General features: G+C 39.4%; 1 protein-coding gene across 1 annotated transcript in view; it reads right to left on the bottom strand.

Annotated features, from left to right (window-relative positions):
* Window positions 1-7426: 7426 nt before the first annotated feature.
* MCF2 (MCF.2 cell line derived transforming sequence) overlaps window positions 7427-18648 on the bottom strand; it is a 62077-nt gene continuing 50855 nt past the window's right edge. Inside the window, exons 22-27 of the mRNA XM_049873029.1 lie at window positions 18326-18547; window positions 13023-13115; window positions 11843-11921; window positions 11236-11299; window positions 9018-9127; window positions 7427-7584 (exon numbers count right to left, since the gene is read on the bottom strand). Coding sequence (XP_049728986.1) covers window positions 7427-7584; window positions 9018-9127; window positions 11236-11299; window positions 11843-11921; window positions 13023-13115; window positions 18326-18547 — 726 coding nt within the window. The remainder of the gene's footprint in view (window positions 7585-9017; window positions 9128-11235; window positions 11300-11842; window positions 11922-13022; window positions 13116-18325; window positions 18548-18648) is intronic.

Here is an 18648-nt window from a genome sequence, read left to right as displayed (position 1 = left end):
TTGAATATACCACGGACTGCCAAAAGAATGAAAAAATCTGTCTTAGAAGAAGTACAGCCAGAATGCTCCTTAGAAGCAAGGATGGTGAGACTGCATCTTACATACTTTGGACATGTTGTCAGGAGGGATCAGTCCCTGGAGAAGGACATCATGCCTGGCAGAATACAGGGTCAGCGGAAAAGAGGAAGACCCTCAATGAGGTGGATTGACACAGTGGCTGCAATAATGAGCTCAAGCATAAGAATGATTGCAAGGATGGCTCAGGACCGGGCAGTGTTTTGTTCTGTTGTACATAGGGTCACTATGAGTCAGAACCAACTCGACAGCACCTAACAACAACAATTTTATATATTGCTGAATTCTACCTCCTAATATTTTGTTAAGGTATTTGGGCTCTATTTTCATGAGATATAATTGTCCAAAATTTTTTCTTGTAATACTGATACCAGGCTTTGGTATCAATCAGTGTTATGTTGGCCTCCTAAAATGAATTAGGAAGTACCTTCCTCTTTCTCTATTTTCTGAAAGCTAGAGTTTATGTAAGATTAATTGTATTTCTTCCTTAAATGTTAGTTAGGTTTCATCAGGGAAAACATCTGGGTTTGAAGATTTCTTTGTTTAAATGTTTTTGATAAATACAATTTATTTAAAGATGTAGGGACATTCAGTTTTCTATTTCTTCTTTTGTCAGTTTTGGTAGGTTGTATTTACCAAGGAATTTATCAATTTCTTCTAAGCTGTTAAATTTGTTGACAAAAGTTCATTATATCCCATTATTATGTTTTTAATGTCTATAGGATCTGTGGAGCCCTGGTGGTGCAGTGGTTAAGAGCTACGGCTGCTAACCAAAAGGTTGGCAGTTCAAATCCACCAGCCGCTCCTTGGAAATTCTATGGGGCAGTTCTACTCTGTCCTGTAGGGTCGCTATGAGTCAAATTTGGTTTGGTTTTATAGGATCTGTAGTGATGTCTCCCTCTTTCTTTCCTGATTTTGGTAACTTTGTTTTCTCATTTTTCCTGATAAGTCTTGTAAGAATTTATCAAATTTATAATTTTCCAAGAATAACACATTTGACTTTCTTGGTTTTCTTTATTGATTGCTGGATTTCTAATGTATGCTTTTGTGCTCCATTAATTTATTGTTTCATCCTTTAACTTCATCGAGGTTTAACTTGGTTTTATTACCCTAGATTCTAAAGGTAGAAGCTTAATGTTGATATTTAAAATGTCTTATTTTCTAATACTGGCATTTAAAGGTATAATTTTTCTCTCCAAGCAACTCTTTACATAATCCACATATTTTGATATGTTGTGTTTTAATTTTCATTACCTTCGAAATATTTTATAACTTCTTTTGGGCTTTCTTCTTTATCCCATGTGTTGTTTAGAAGTGTGTTGCTTAATAACTATTTGGAGGTTATCGATTTCTAATATGATATCTTTGAGACTTTATATGGTTCCAATCTTCTGAGATTTACTAAGACTTGTTTTATGGCCCAGCATATGGCCTATCTTGGTGAATGTTTCAAGCATACTTTAAAAGTAATATTTATTCTACAGGTTTGGGGTATAGTTTTTTTTAAATAAATGTTAATTAGGTCAAGTTGTTGGGATAGTATACTCTTCTGACTTTTAATTATCTTAATAATCCAAATAGTTTCTTACACAATTAGTGCAGAAAACCTCTGAAAGGTGACCTAGATGCAGAGCACCCAAACCAACAAAGAGCGGCTCTCATGTGACTCAATATTTATATTTATCTCTTTCAGGCTTAGATTTGGTTTCAGATTATAAATGAAACTTGGAACCAAATTAGTTATTCCTGATCTATTAGGCTCATTTGAACCCAATATACCTTTACCTAGAATTCAAACACCAGGCCAAAACTAGGAATTCAGAGGAACTAAATATAATAATAATCTTATTTACAAACAAGTCTATATTTTTTCTGTGTTACCCTTTTCATAGATAGCTAAGTGTCACTTAGGGGAAAAATCTACAGAACACTAGTTTATATACAGAAATTTTATGTAGTAAGTGTTGGGTCAATAGAAACAAACCATTAGGTAAGTTCTGGTCACTTCGTACTACGTTCACACTTAAGTCTTGGGCACAAATACATTTTATGTGTGTGTGTGCATGTGCGTGTGTGCGTGCGTGTGCGTGTGTAGCAGAACACTGCCATAGGGAAATAACACTCTCCTAGGACTGAGTAAAAACACACTCTGGTAAAGCATTCTTGAACAGTAATGCTGGTACCTTAAAATTACAACTTCAGTGTGGGGCCATAGATTGCTTTTGTGTGGCTTTTCTAGCCATGGTCTTGTAACTTCCACCCAAGTGATTGGGCAGGACTGTGCAGATATGGTAATTGCGGCTCACCAAAGGGATTGATCAGTTTTGCCATCCCACTGAGCTTGAGGTGAGCCATCCCAGAGGGGGAAAGAGAGAATCTCACCATCGCCAAGGAAGAACAGTCAGAAGCCAGCACATCCTTTAGACTTGGGATTCCTGTGCTAAGAATCTCCTGGAAGCAGGAGACCAAGAGAGAAAGCAAGCCGTAACCCTGAAGATGCTGAGAAGCAGTGGCAAAAGAGACCTAGCAGCAGGAGATGGCAGGGTGGGCTTCCTGGCCCATGGAGAGAGAAAGCTGAGTGCCTTCGGGCAGAGGCCTAGGGCCTGGGAGAGTTGTGCCTGCAGGCGCAGCTGGGAAGAGGCTGTCCTGGTGGAAGAACTATATCCTTGAGTGTTCCCAAGCCTGAATTGTAACCTGTTACTTCTCTAATAAACCTCATAATCATGAATATGGTCTGTGAGTTCTGTGTGGCCATTAAAATGAATTATCAAACCCAGTAGAGAAGTAGAGAGTGCTGTGAGAGGGACAGTTGGTATCAGAGTTAGTAAAGACGGCAGAGAGAGGAGGCATATCTGACCTCCATCTCTATAGGAATCAGCCTTGGGCTGTTGATCTTGGTTCACCCTCCCCCTTGTGAAGTTCGAGGAGGTCAGACACTGCCTCCACGCCATTTTTACATTCAGTATTTAATTCTGAAGGATCTCTTATAAGATATCATGGTATCTGAAACACTTTCAAGTCTATCAACTTTTTCAGGGAAAAATCTGTATTCATCAATTTACATCTATTAAAGGAAAAAATATCATAGCTAACATAATGCATTTGCAGGTTATTTCTAAGTGCAGAAGAGAGGTTCTTCTCCTATGCCAATTTGATATTTGGTAGAGCTTTCAATTTCTTAGCCTTTAAACAAATAGTACGTAGTTTGTTCATATCATACCTGTAACTTTCACACTCCGAAACCTGTAGTCACCAATTAAAATCTGTAAACTGTTCCTTGGAATCAGACTTTTTTCCTTCTGTTTAGATTTTTCATCAACCTAAATAATGCAATGAGGAGACAATGATGGTAATACTAAGGTAATCAGAAGCAAACCATACTAGATTGCAGCTCAAATTTTGACAAAGTATTTACATATGTTCACAGACCTTCATGACACTGTGCTTGAATTATTTGACCTACAAAGGACTTAGGTCTCTAGTCAAAACGGCTATTACATTAGTGGCCCATCATTAATTTTTACCCTAGTATGTACACTCCTCCACATTTAGGGTTAGAGTACGCAGTCAATGTAGCATTTCAGTTCAAGCTATTGACACAAAGAAGACAGAATTAACTTAAATTTCTGGAAAAAGGCTTCATTTAGTCCTCTTCCCAACAGTATTTCATTCCTCCTTTGAGGAATGAAAGAGTATGTTTGGCAGAACCATCTTTGTACTCCAAACCCAAACCCAAACCCATTGCCGTCGAGTTGATTCTGACTCATAGCAACCCTATAGGACAGAGTAGAACTGCCCCATAGAGTTTCCAAGGAGCACCTGGTGAGTTTGAACTGCCGACCTCTTGGTTAGCAGCCGTAGCACTTAACCACTACGCTACATAAAGTCAAATGCATAAGGATAGAATGACAAGACTAAAAAGTCAATATCTGAACTGATAAAAGAGAAGTGTGGCTATGTTGCAAAGTAGCAAAGCATGGTGCCTGGCACATAATAGGCATTCATTCGATATTTGATGAATTAATGAATAACTTAAATGATCAAATGAAATGTGATCGTTAGCCATTATGAAGCCCAGATGTATCAGCTAAAACATCTGAAGCAAAGGTAAGCCACAGAAGAGTATGAAGACTCATAGCATTTCATTCTTCGAAAGCATCTTTCACTCACCGGAGGTGAACACGCCTTTAAGTGAGCTATGTAGGCATGGCTCAGGCAACGAAAATGAGCGCCATCACTGAAAAGAAACGTGATATTTCTGCTTCTTGAAAAACGAAGATACAGGTAAAGCAGAAAGCTTTATTCGCTGTCCATGTGTCCCAGCTGGAGGTCATCATAGGCTTTGGTAATGCACCTGTCATTGACCCTCAGCATCCTCATAGAGAAGCTGCATGGTGTCTCCTTTTCTAACCAGGAAGTCTTCTGAGCCTCTCTTCCTGCCATCTGCTAGGGCTTTTACTTCCCTGGGGACTGTAAAGTTGTTCTGAGAAACTACATTACAAACTTGGTTGCAAAACAACTTGCAGAGCTGCATGCTTTGTGACATAAAGAATTCTCTTTTTAATGGTGAAGGCGGTAGCTGCAGGAGCTTTACAAGAACAAACAACATGGAGCAGTGTGTGATGGGGGAAGAAAAGCAGGACAGGTATTCATTTCACCTACAGAATTAACTTTTATTTGAAAACAGAATTATAGCATGAAGTATACAGAAAACAATCGAGCACAACTAATTAAGTTACATGACTTAAAAGCACAAATCCAGAAAAATAAGCACAGAAATATTAATTTTGAAAATACCATTAGGTTTAAACTACTCTCGTGAACAATTATTCTTGGCACAGACAGAAGACGATGGCCCTGAGCAAAGATTTACTAATACCTCCAAAAGGATTTCTGTGCTTTGCATGATTTTGCACAGGTTAAAACAACGGGCACAAAAGCTCTAAGTCCAACAGTAGCATATGAAATCATAATATTGTGCTTTACTTGTTCTTAACTTACACCAATAACACGCAAAATAATCCAAGGCACACATTGCATTTGGTTACGAAGGAGATGGAGAAGAAACAGTTAATAATTTTCAAATCCAAAACTATTCTGACATGAGAATTTTTCCAGCAGAACATCTTACATATTGAATAAACGATTGTTAAAAGAGGACCATGATTCAAATTCAAAAATACCAAAAAAAGAAATAACCATGTACTGTCGATTCTTTGCATGTCCAAAGGAATGAGCCTGAAAACTACATCCATCATTTCGGCCGACCATCTTTTGAGCAGTGTTTGTTTTCAAATACGCTGAGAAGTAGGCAGTAAAGAGCAACTTGTCATTTAACACAGTAGCTTCATCAAGATAGGAGAGCCCTCTCTGACACGGGCGCCTACAAAGGCAAGGGCCGCCCGTTCATTGTTTCTCAATTCTTCACTTGATAAAGTGGGGCCAAAAAGGCAGAGCTTAACAATTTTTTTTGGTTTGGAATGCAATGTATGGATCTTTTGTAGCTTTTCCTAAGTAGCACAACTCAGGGAATCATTGGGAGAAGACAGGATAACTACTAGCTTTTATTTTTTAAAACTGTCCCATCACCTGGGATTAAAGCATTAACCATTTCTGTGTATTTACTCCACTTTCTGCAAATATAGCTGGACAAATCTTACCTAAAACCTAGTGAGTTCTTGACAATCCCCTAGGAGGTCAACAGCAAGTGTTTAATCCCAAACTGGCTTCTCTAGATTTCTGATCACATCTTAACTACCTTCATCCCTTCCATCTTCAGATAATAGTAATTCAGGAGGTACAAGTTTTGGGTTTTTTTTTTTTTTTTTAGTCTAAACCAGCAGTTCTCAAAGTGTGGGAGGCAGATCCTTAAGCACTCCTGAGACACTTTCAAAAGTCTTCAGGATCAAACCTGTATTAAGACATCATTTGGCTTTTTTCACTCTTATGTTCTGACAAGTGTACAGTGGAATTTTCTAGAGGCTACGTGACATATGATATCACAACAGATTAAATGCAAAAGCAGATATAAGAATCCACCTGTCATCTACGAAGCCAGATGTTAAAGAGAGTTGCAAAAGAAATGTAAAATGCCACTCTTCTCATTAATGTTTTTTGTTTTGAAAAAAGCAGCCTTTTAAATAAAAATGTCATGTTTGTAAGCACACAATGGGTTTATTAATGCCATTTTAAAACAAAGAATAGAATAATTTTGTACTTCTCAGCTTTAATATATAATGTGGTAAATATCAATGGATATAAACCATATGAATGAAAGCTCTTTGGGATGCTCAATAAATTTTGTGCTAATATCTTACTGTGTTTTCAGTGAAAGTTCACACAGCAAATTAGGCTCCCATTTAACAATTTCTACACAAATTGTTCAGTGACATTGGTTAGATTTGGGGATTCTCGATAATTTTTAAGAATGTGAAGGATTTGGGGGATTAAAAAGTTTGAGAGCTGCTGTCCTAGACAATTAACTCTGGGCAAATATTCTACCAGCTCTGAGCCTCAGTTTCCTCCTCTGTAAATTGGAGGTAATAAAGCTTGCCCTTTCTCACACTAATACTGTGAAGGATAGATGTGAAATCATTTGCTAAACCGTAAACCACCATAGAAATATGCACTATTAACATTATGGTACTAGATGAAAGCATATTTTTAAAGAAAGCATCCCAGAGTCAATGGTATCCAGCTTTGTGAGTATCCATGTCATTACTCCCTTCTCCCAACATTAGAAGGGCCATACTGAACCAGCTCCTCTGGAGGGGACCAAGCAAGGGCTTTATTTGGGATTTATTCTAATCAGTCCTAACTCCTCTTTGATAACCCACTGAAGTTCTATTTCTCCCAAAAAACACTTCCTTTTACCCTCAAGCAACCTCCTTTAAGTTTTACAAGGAACCTCCTTGCTTGAATATGCTGAGATGTGGTACCATTAGCATATTTTTTGAGAGCTCACTAAAATATATTCCCCCAGATGTTATTAGCTTTTCAGGTGTAATGTTTATTCCCTCTGTTTTCCAATCTGGAATCTAAATGGATTTTTTAAAAATGTAGTTACAGCTTCTTTGCTCTCAGATTCTATCTCACATGCCTAGATGGAGAAAATGGTGGGAAAACTCAGCGCAAGATAAAACTGGTCAATTCATAGAGACTTGGAATGATTCATTAGTTATCTCATCAAGGTCAGTATGGGCTTCATGGATAATGCAAACAAGTTCTACTTAAAAAGAGAAGTCTTTATGGAATGTTCATAATGAGACTTGTTTCAAATTATTTGGCCATGAAATGCATCTGATGACCTCAAGGATACAGAGAAGTTTGCTCTTAAATGCCTCCTACTTCATCAGTAAAACTGTCTCACAGGCTTTAATTTTACCATGTCATTACTAACCATTACAGGCCTATCTCCCTCACGTTCTGCATAAGCAGGATAGAAAAATTTGCCTGACCATCCCAGGGGTTCTTCAGAGGCTTCTGCAGAAGGCAACACCTTGGTCCAAACTGTAAGAAAAGAAATGGTGGATCAAAGTTGCTAAATGGTGCTTTTTAACCCCAAGGAGAGAAGTCAATCTAAGTGTAATAATCAAGGCTTAAGCGTCAATGGTCCAAGAAGAGTATCTTTCTATATATAATAAAACCTCCAACTAGATTGTACAATTTTTAAATTTCTGACATTTCAGAAAGGGCCTGGACTATCATTTATTTCATTTCTTTTTTAAAATGGTTGGTGTTGGTGGGAGAGTTGTTAAAAAATAAGTTAAATTACATTCTGGAGAATATTTACCCTTCTTACAGAAAATTATCTCTTCCAAAAATTCTTTCTATTGCATTTTTATTGGCACTGCTCATATAAACAAAACAAAAACAAAAACCAAACCCATTGTTGTCGAGTCTATTCCAACTCATAGCGACCCTATAGGACAGAGTAGAACTGACCCCATAGGGTTTCCAAGGAGCACCTGGTGGATTCGAACTGCTGACCTTTTGGTTAGCAGCCACAGCTCTTAACCACTACGCTACCAGGGTTTCTACTATTCATATAAAACTTGCTATATTCTGCCTGGTATTATAATTATTTTTGACTTGTTTTATGTCTCCTACTGGGCAGAGACCATGTGTTACACTTATACCCTTGTAAGTCTCCTAAGGCTTCTGCCTACATGAGGTGCTTATAGGGAGAGAGAATTGATTTGGATTAAGCAATCAAATTAAGGAGAGAATGAACAGAATCTCATCTTGGCCACACTAAACTATTTATGTAACCTTGGAAAAGTCATCTCAACTTTCTCTGGCTTGGTTTCCTCTTAGGCAGAATGAAGGCAGTGGCACCAGGTTGTCTCCTGACTACTCTGGGAACTCATAGTGACCCTACAGGATGGAGTAGAACTGCCCCACTGGGTTTCCAAGGTTGTAATCTCTACAGAAGCAGACTGCGACATCTTTTTCTCCTGCGGAGTGGCTGGTGGGTTTCAACCATCAACCTCTTGGTTAGCAGCCGAGCACTTAACCATTGTGCCACCAAGGCTCCTTTTTGAAGCCAGTGTATGTGTTTTATTCATCTCCGTATCCTCTACAGCAGGGGCTCAAACTTGAGCATCATCAGAATCACCTGGAGAGCTTGTTAAAACTCAGAAGGCTGGGCTCCAATCCCACAGTCTCTGATTCAGGCGGTCTGGAGTGAAACTGGAGAATATGCCTTCCAAAGAAGCTTCCAGGTGACGCTGTGGGGCTCCAGGGACCCCACTTTGACCACCATGGCTCTACATTGCCCACCGGAGTGTCTTGCATACATATGTCATAAAAGCCTTTTAGAAATGGGTTAACTTTGGCTTTTTTATACAAAATAATAGACAGATAGCTTTTCCACATCAACAATGATAGATAAAAACATGCCACATCCATGAATCTTATCTTTAGGTGACCATTACACATACCTGTGTTTGTTTCTGCCTGAGCCAGTGCCATTGCTTCATTAACGTCCACCGTGGCACTGGGGCGTTCAGATTCAGTCTCCTTGGTGCTTACAAAGCCTCCGTGTTGCTTCCTGAAATAGTAAATGTGTAAAAATCAGGGGGCTTTTGTACAGTCTAAGAGTAATAAGAAATTAAAAATGGTATTTCTTTCACCGATACCATGTGTTAAGAACATGCTTTGAGAATCCATTCAAACAGAGCTGATAGCCCCCTATTTAAGTCCGTGTGATTATAGTTCATAACATACAAAAGTGTAAACTCTAGGATCCAAGCCAGCAGGTCCTCTTTTCATTGACTCTCTTTATTAGTCAATGAAAAAACTACTACCTACTAGATCTAAAGAAGGTGTGTTGTGTAAAATTCCAGTTGCCCTATAGATTTTTAACCTTACTGAATTAGGTAAGATGTGTATAAATGGAGATGAAACCTTAAACTTACTTATATTGTTGCATTTGTACCAGCTATTATTAAGTCAACTAGTGCATCAAACCTAAAGACTTTACTCATATAGGATAAAAAGGAGCCCTGGTGGCACAGTGATTAAATGCTAAGGTCGGTGGTTCAAACCTATCAGCTGCTCTGTGGGAGAAAAATGTGGCCTAGGAAACCTTATGGGGGCAGTTCTACTCTGTCCTATAACCAAAAAAAAACCAAACCCACTGCCATCAAGTCGATTCCGACTCCTAGTGACCCTACAGGACAGAGTAGAACTGCCCCACAGAGTTTCCAAGGAGCACCTGGCGCATTCAAACTGCTGACCTTTTGGTTAGCAGCCATAGCACTACACCACCAGAGTTTCCCTCTGTCCTATAGGGTTGCTATAAGTTGGAATCAACTCAACAGCACACAACAACAACAACCTATGGTGCCAGATGAACCAACGAACATGGCACCTGATTTTGGCTACTTCTGAAAGATGATATGTAACAAAGAGAAAACCAGTATTTCTAGGAAGTAACTCAAGGATCCCTACGTCATGGAGATGCTGCACTATAAATTTCTATGCCGGGACTTTGGAATCAGTGTGGGGATTCTTTCTGCATATATGCAAATGTTCTATGGAAACTCCACCTTTTAGAAACCCCAGAGGCACAATGGAGGGGGCATTGGTGGTTCAATAGTCAAATTCTCATGCTCCAATAGTCAAATTCTCATGCTCCATGTGGGAGATCCAGGTTCCTCTTGACCAGTGCGCCTCATTTGCAGCCACTGTGTCTGTTAGTGGAGGCTTAAATGTTGCTACAATGCTGAACAAGTTTCAGCAGAGCTTCTAAACCAAGAAGAAAGGCCTGGCGATCTACTTTTTGAAAATCAACCAAAGAAATAACAACAGTCCGATCCACAACAGACCATGAGGATGGCGAGGGCTGGCCAGCATTTCATTCTGTTGTGCATGGGATCACCATGAGCTGGAGCTGACTCAACAGCAGCTAACAACAACAACAGAGGCAGAATACAAAGACCACATCTCTAAACCCAGCACAGAGCTGTTATTTAGGGCTGCCACCTTCCTCAAGGACTTCATGGTTGTGTCCAGGGACAGTTCTCTCCCAGGATCATCACCTCCACACTAGCTATGCAGAAGGAAGGACCACATCCCCAGCAACAGGTGTCCATCAAAGTACCATAAGGCTCTGAGCCAGCAGCACTGCCAGTCCTTCATCTACTCTTCCCATATTCTTACAATCCTCCTCCAATCAGATGGAAAGTGACCGAGGATACTCGGAAGAGAAAGCCATGACTGCAGCCACCGTTACTCCATGTGCAACTCCCCCCGCCATAGTGTAAGAATCAATCATGTCTAAAAACCAGCCCAAGCTATTGTATTATCTTCAGCATCAAGGGGAACCAAGGGATAACTGTTAGTGACCACCAGGCTCCAAGTATAACGCTAAGCCAAAAAAAAAAAACACCATTGCTGCCAATTCGATTCCAACTCATAGCCACCCTATAAGACACAGTAGAACTGCCTCATGAGGTTTCAAAGGAGCATCTGGTGGATTCCAACTGCCAGTCTTGTGGTTAGCAGACTGAGAAAAGTATGTGTTTACAGAATTTGATAGGTTATTGCTAAAATGGCGGGTGGTGTTTGTCAGAGATACTTCAATTACATTGTTTCTTGTTACATAAGGAAAACAAAGGATTGAGGAGTGATATTCCTTAGAGAAAAATCACTTACTCATTCTGCTGAAGAGAAAGCTGATCCTGGTCTGCTGCCTGATTCTGCTGCTCTCGTTTCTTGACTGTGAAATACAACAAAGCTTATTTAAGCGTCATTCGGAAGCTACTCCTCTTACTTACTTGTAGGCCAATGACTTATACACACACTTACATCATTCCCATTAAAGATAACCTTCACTGATTGGATATAACCAGACAGAAGGCCAGTCTGAATTTGGAGTTTGGGAAAGGTTTGAACTGTGTAATATTTTAGTCAAGAAATGCACGTTTAGAACCAGAGCTTGTATTACCAAGCCATAATTACTGGAAGTCTAAGCAGAATTGCCTCATAGGAAAGACTTGGAATTAACACAGTCAATTGGCTGCATTGCTTCTCAGCTGCTCCCAAGCATAAGAGTTCATTTTTTAATGTAAAGTTCATTCTCCAAAGACGTTCAAACAACCTCTTGAATCTTGATCTCACTACTAATTAGTTTAACAAACCCTTTCATTATAAATAATATAAAGTAAATATCAGGTCCATTCCCTGTAAAGATTACCACAAAATCTGAGCCAATGAGCTGTAACTGTACTTCTTGTTCTGAATAGTACATGCTTGAATTTACCTGCCATAAGTTCCTGTTGCTTCAACAAAACAGCTCTTATTTCTTTCACCCATGACATCTTCACATCTGTATTTGGAGCCTAAAGATTTAAAAAGAACAGAGGCAGCGCTTTTGAAGAGGATGCTTTATAATAACATAATTGTCATTAGGCCTATTAAACATAATATACTCCCTAGAATTCCATATTCAAGTCCTAATCTTGTGACTCTTCAAACTTCTATGAAGCAAATAATTAGATTAGATGAAACACAGTCAAAACCATTTTGAAATGGCCCTTAAATAATGGAATGACAACACTGAGAACATGTAAAATATAATTCCATCTTTCTTTTTCTCTTGCAGGAGGGTTTGTTAAAAAATGTAAATATTTTTACATTTAATTTTGGTAAAATAATATAAGCTCTAAGGTTTCTGGAAAGACAATGGATTAGAGAATAATTTTAGTTACAGATGCTAGAGGGAAAGCTTCCTAAAATATTCTCCCATTAATTACATTAGAATTTTGTTAAGAAAAGATACAGTATTATACCTAAACCAGACCCTGAAAACAGATTTTTTATGGATTGTAGCCACCAAGTACAGAATTAAACAAACAAAAGAAACACTGAGCATTGCAAACAGACAACAGTACATTGAGTTGTCACCAGCCATGACGCAAATAATTACTGAAATGACTACACCCTCTGAAGTGTTCTAATCCCTCTACCCTTCCCTGAAACAGGTTGGATCGCACAGCACATCTGGCCAGGGCTTTACCCATGTTCTTTAGAAACAGGGATCAAATCTGGTCTGTCACAAACTGCATCTCATCATCAGGAACCCTCTGAACACTGTCCACAAGAGGATCTCAGAACTGTTATGAATCTAGAAACTCGACGGGGACAGAGAAGCACCTGCCAAGCCGTCAGCTATAGCTGAGAAATCTCCTAGTGTAGCTGTGAAAACGGAAAGCCCTAGAAAACACCAGAGGCATATCTCAGTTTAAGTTGAAGAACACATGCCCTGCTGAAAAAATACATAAATACAGCACGACAAGCGATACTCAAATGATATTTAAGTGGCCTACATGAAAGAAATGAGAATTTCCATAATGCAACCAAAATTATTTTTGTTTTCAAAATTTAGACTTTTGAATCTTGAAGCAAGTTACAGAGTCTAGAATAAATGAAAAATGGCCAACCTGGATAATATAAACTTCTTCCTTCCTACTGTAACAGATTTCAAACTTTCGGTTATCTCCTTTCACATATTCAGTGATTCCAACTTCATCCATCTACAAAAATAGAAGTCAAAACTCTCATGAGAATTTTATTTTGAATACAAAATGACATTACATCTACCTCATCATCTTTTAAATAAAACAGAATTGCTCACTTGAGCGCAATACACATTTTCTACTCAACAAATAGGAAATGACAAGTACAATTATTGACAAGACTATTTAAATATTTTCATTCAACTGTGTACTTTATAGTTCAGATTACATGCTTCATTCTAACGACAGAAACAAACGTTATAAATCTGCACATCCAAGGAGTCCATCTAAGATTGACTTCTATTATAAATAAACCACACGCTATTAAAACTATTTGTCAATGGAAGTAAAAGTAATTTAAACATCAGTGTGAAAAGTCACAGAGCCCTGGTGATGCCGTAGTTTAGTGCTCGGCTGCTCATTGAAAGGATGGCAGTTTGAACCCACCAACCGCTCCACAGGAGAAAGATGTGGCAGTCTGCCTCCATAAAATTACAGCCTTAGAAACTGTATGAGGCGTTTCTAACTCAGTCCTATAGGGTCACTATGAGTCAGAATTGACTCGATGGCAATGGGTTTGGTTTTGGTTATTTTGTGAAAAGCAAACCAAAATTAATTTAAAAGGTTATTATTATTTGGCGGATCAGTTATTCTTACCAATTATTACCCATCTCTATAGAACTGCATTCCACCACTTACTAGCAGCATGACTTTGGGTGAGTTACTCACCTCTCTGTGCCTCATTTTTCCCATCTTTAAAATGGGGATAATAAGAGTACCCACTTCATAGAAAGCTGCTATGATGACTAAATGAGTTAACAGTGGTATTTGTAAACACTTAGAGCAGTCCCTGGCCCAGAGCACCATCCGCATATTTGTTTTAAAAAAAAAAAAGATGGTAATAAATGCATGAACTGAGGAATTTGGAGAACTCAAATCTCTCCATCTGATTACTGTGACTCTAGGGCCTTTCTTTTGCCAACTGTAAATACAGCACATAGTCATGAGAAAAATACATCATCAGGCCATAGGATTCCACCTTGGTATGATGGGGTCAAGACAACAGTCCATTTCTAATGAGAACTTGCTCAGCACTAGGGAGCACCTCTTAGGAAGGGTAAGTCTTTGAAGCCAATAGCCCAAATTGTTCAGTTACATTTTGAATAGCAATTGTTTAATACTGGATTCACACGACAGGTAAGCAAGAAGACACAGCATAACAGCGCTGAAGAAATTTGCTAATTTCTGTCTGTCTTATTCAGCGGGATCAACATTTTCCCAGTAATCCTGGTCTAAAACCTTGCAGGCATCACTAACTAATCTTTGCTTCTTTAAGGATATTAGGCAGAATAATGGAGCCCTGGTTACACAGTGGCTTAAAAGCTTGGCTGCCAATCAGCAGGTCGGCAGTCCCAATCCACCAGCTGCTCCTTGGAAACCCTATGGAACAGTTTTACTCTGTCCTGTAGGATAGCTATGAGTCAGAACTGACTTGCCGGCAATGGATTTGGTTTGGTTTTTGAGGCATAGTAACAACCTGCGTTATATATATGACAAAACCTTACTTGCTGAAAGTGAAGAGGACTTGAAGCACTTGCTGATGAAGACTACAGCTTTCAGTATGGATTACACTTTAACATAAAGAAAACTGAAATCCTCACAACTGGACCAGTAAGCAATATCATGATAAATGGAGAAAATATTGAAATTGTAAAGGATTTCATTTTATTTGGATCCACAGTCAACGCCTATGGAAGCAGTAGTCAAGAAATCAAATGACATATTGCATTGGGCAAATCTGCTGCAAAAGACTTCTTTAAAGTGTTAAAAAGCAAAGATGTCAATTTGAGGACTAAGGTGCGCCTAACCCAAATCATGGTGTTTTCAATCGCCTCGTAGGCATGTAAAAGCTGGATGATGGATAAGGAAGACCAAAGAATTGATGCCTTTAAATTATGGTACTGGCGAAGAATACTGAATATGCCATGGACTGCCAAAAGAATGAATGAATCTGTCTTGGAAGAAGTACAGACAGAATGCTCCTTAGAAGGATGGCAAGACTACAAATCACATACTTTGGACATGTTATCAGGAGGGAGCAGTCCCTGGAGAAGAACATCTTGCTTGGTAAAATAGAGGGTCAGCAAAAAAGGGAAAGACCCTCAACGAGATGGACTGACACAGTGGCTGCAACAATGGGTTCAAGCATAACAACAATTGTGAGGATGGCGCAGGACTGGGCAGTGTTTCGTTCTGGTATACGTAGGGTCACTGTGAGTAAGAACTGACTCGATGGCACCTAACAACAACATATGCATGTGAAAGCTGGACTATGAATAAGGAAGACTGAAGAATTGATGCCTTTGAATTATCGTGTTGGTGAAGAATATTGAATATACAATGGACTACCAGAAGAATGAACAAAATTGTCTTGGAATAAGTACAGCCAGAATGCTTTTTAGAAGTGAGGATGGTGAGACTTGACTCACATACTTTGGACATGTTATCAGGAGGGACCAGTTCCTGGAGAAGGACATTATTATAGATTGAATGTGTCCCCCATAAATGAGTGTCAACTTGGCTAGGCCATGATTTCCAGTGTTGTGTGGTTGTCCACCATTTTGTGATGTGATGTGATTATCCTATGTGTTGTAAACCCTAATCTCTATGATGTTAAATGAGGCAGGATTAGAGGCAGTCATGTTAATGAGGCAGGACTCAACCTACAGGATTAGGTTGACTCTTGAGTCAAATTCTTCTGAGATATAAAAGAGAGAATCCAGCAGAGATGAGGGAGGGACCTCATACCACCAAGAAAGAAGTGCCAAGAGTGGAGTATATCCTTTGGACGTGGGGTTCCTGCACTGAGAAGCTCCTAGACCGGGGAAGATTAATGACAATCACTCCCCCAGAGTCAACAGAGAGAGAAAGCCTTCCCCTAGAGGTGATGCCCTGAATTCGGACTTCTAGCCTCTTAGGCTGTGAGAGAATAAATTTCTGTTTGTTAAAGCCATCCACTTGTGGTATTTCTGTTATAGAAGCACTAGATAACTAAGACAGACGTCATGCTTGGTGAAGTAGACAGTCAGCGAAAAAGAGGAAGACCCTCCATGAGGTGGACTGATACAATGGCTGCAACAAGGGGCTCAAACAGCAATAATTTTGAGTATGGCACAGAACCAAGCAGTGTTTTGTTCTGTTGTTCATAGGGTTGTTATAAGTCAGAACCGACTCTACAGCCCCTAAAAACAACAACAAAGGCATTATTGTGGGACCAAAGAAGAATCAGATTGATTATTTTCTTTCAAATATCATATATTATTTATTGCTTGTATTTATTGCCTTGTGGCGACTACAAGCCCAACTACTTTCTATTGAAATGTTTCTCACATCTATCTCACCCTCTCTCTTTCCATGGTAACCATTGTAATTTGAATTCTCATGACTTCATAACTTCCTACCAGCTTCTCCTTACACTAATGTACTCTAGAACTATTTTCTTGGTGTGCCCATCACTATGACAAATTAAAGGTAAATGAAAAATCAATACCAACCAGAAATACTACATTAGGTATTAACTATGGCCACTCCACAAATAAAATGTGAATCAAATGGATTTGGGTTAAACACGTGTATGTTCTATCAAACGTCCCTATGTTCTACAAAGAGAGGCAAAGTGCCTTCCCAAGGAATAGGCATAAAGAGTGCAAGAGACCTGAACCCGGCATAAGACAGATCATAAATTCTTGGTTCTCAACCAATGTTTACTAGAGACATAAGAGACCCCTGGAGATTTCTGGGCTTGGAGGTGGACCGATAATATCAAAGGAGCAAGTGGACATTTGTTATAAAAACAGTTTTAGAAAAGCTGCTGTGGGAAAGTAGAAAGTAGGAGGAGCTCGAGGACCTGACCCTGGGCAGGAACCCACTTGAGAATAGCTTGGGGTTGCTAAGTCCACAGGGAGATTCCTAAGCAGGGCCTGCTGATCTGGCCCCTTCTTAACACAAACACCTCAGGCCTGTCTCAGAATAAATTATCTTGTCCTCGTTATTAAAACCAGTTGCCAAGGAGTTGATTCTAACTCATAGGGGCCTCATATGTGTCAGAGTAGAACTGGGCTCCATAGGGTTTTCAACGGCTGATTTTTCACAAATACATTGCCAGGACTTTCTTCTGAGGCACGTTTGGGTGGACTCAAACTGCCAACCTTTTGCTTAGCAGCTGTGCACCTTAACTGCACCACTCGGGGACTCCTTCCTCTTTATTACTGCTGCTGAAAATTTCACCAATTCTCAAGTACACTGGTGATGACAGCTATGAAAGAACGTAACCAAAATGATAGCGGTTGGGGAATAGAGGGTGATAATTTTCTCTCTTTTCCAAATTTTCTGTAAGAAACGTTATATCACTTTTACAATTTAAAACTTGAAAAACAAAATTAATGAGCCGTAAAATAAATAATCAAACTTGGCCAATTCCAGACATGTGAATTGGCAAGTTCCTCTTATAAAATGGTGAAACCAGCTGGGAGTATCATCGGGTTGCTGGTGACTTCCTTAAATAATACTGTTCTCATTTTAATACCAAACTGATAGCACAGAATGGCAGTTTGAGTAACAGAAGACAACAAAGTAATTTCAAAGCACTGAACACTCTGGGAGGATAGGACAACGCCCATGTAGAAAGCATTCAGCTGTAGGTAGCTTTGGAAACCCAGGAAGGGACGTACATGGGGATGAGGGAGAGATACAGAAAGGAAGGTGGGAATATGCTAAGCACAAATCGAGTTGAGGAAAATGGAAAAAAAAAAAACCTTTTCCTCCTTGTCTTTCCTGCACCATAAAAGCTCCTTGCTGCCAAGACCAAGAACTCCACCCAGTACGATTTGTTCTTACAAATGGGGGAGGAGCCTGGGACAGGCCCCATCATTTCAAACTATGCTCTGTGGGCCACTAGGAGGCCCCCTTGAGGGCTGGCCTGGGGTTGGAGTAAGGGCGGAGAGGAAGGGGCCAATCATAGCTGCGTGCTCACTCTCTCATTTCAAGTAAAGAAGCTCGGCTTTACCTGATTTATAAATAAGATTTCCCCTAAGCGATGTGCAGCCAAAGGACAAAACACTCATTTGAATGGAAAAGCATACAAATGGTGTATTACAAATTGTACACACAAACACACATAAAATCTATATATGAAACCATATTACACTACACAATTTAAATTATCTTACATTCAAACAGTGTTTGAAACTGTATGATGGATATCTATCAGCGCCTTCTCCACTTTCGACACGCTTTTTACAAAAAATGATGGCTTTTTCATACAAGAAAAGGTGTCGCTGCATTGGCTTGAATCTAGCAAAATCCTTCATTTTTGTAGCACCTTTCCGGTGTCCCATCCAGACACTGAATGGGCCTTGCAATATCATCTTGCCCAGGTCATTCAAGTTTCCCTAGAATGGAAATCCAAACCCATTAGTACAAGGCAAAGCTACATTCGGATCTTTGACATCAACATTTTAGTGTTGGGTTTAAGCTATTAAAACCCGGAAAC

Source organism: Elephas maximus, chromosome X, assembly GCF_024166365.1.
Source record: "Elephas maximus indicus isolate mEleMax1 chromosome X, mEleMax1 primary haplotype, whole genome shotgun sequence".
NCBI lineage: Eukaryota > Metazoa > Chordata > Mammalia > Proboscidea > Elephantidae > Elephas > Elephas maximus.
The sequence above is the reverse complement of the archived record's forward strand: the minus strand, read 5'-3'. Positions and strand labels throughout refer to the sequence as shown.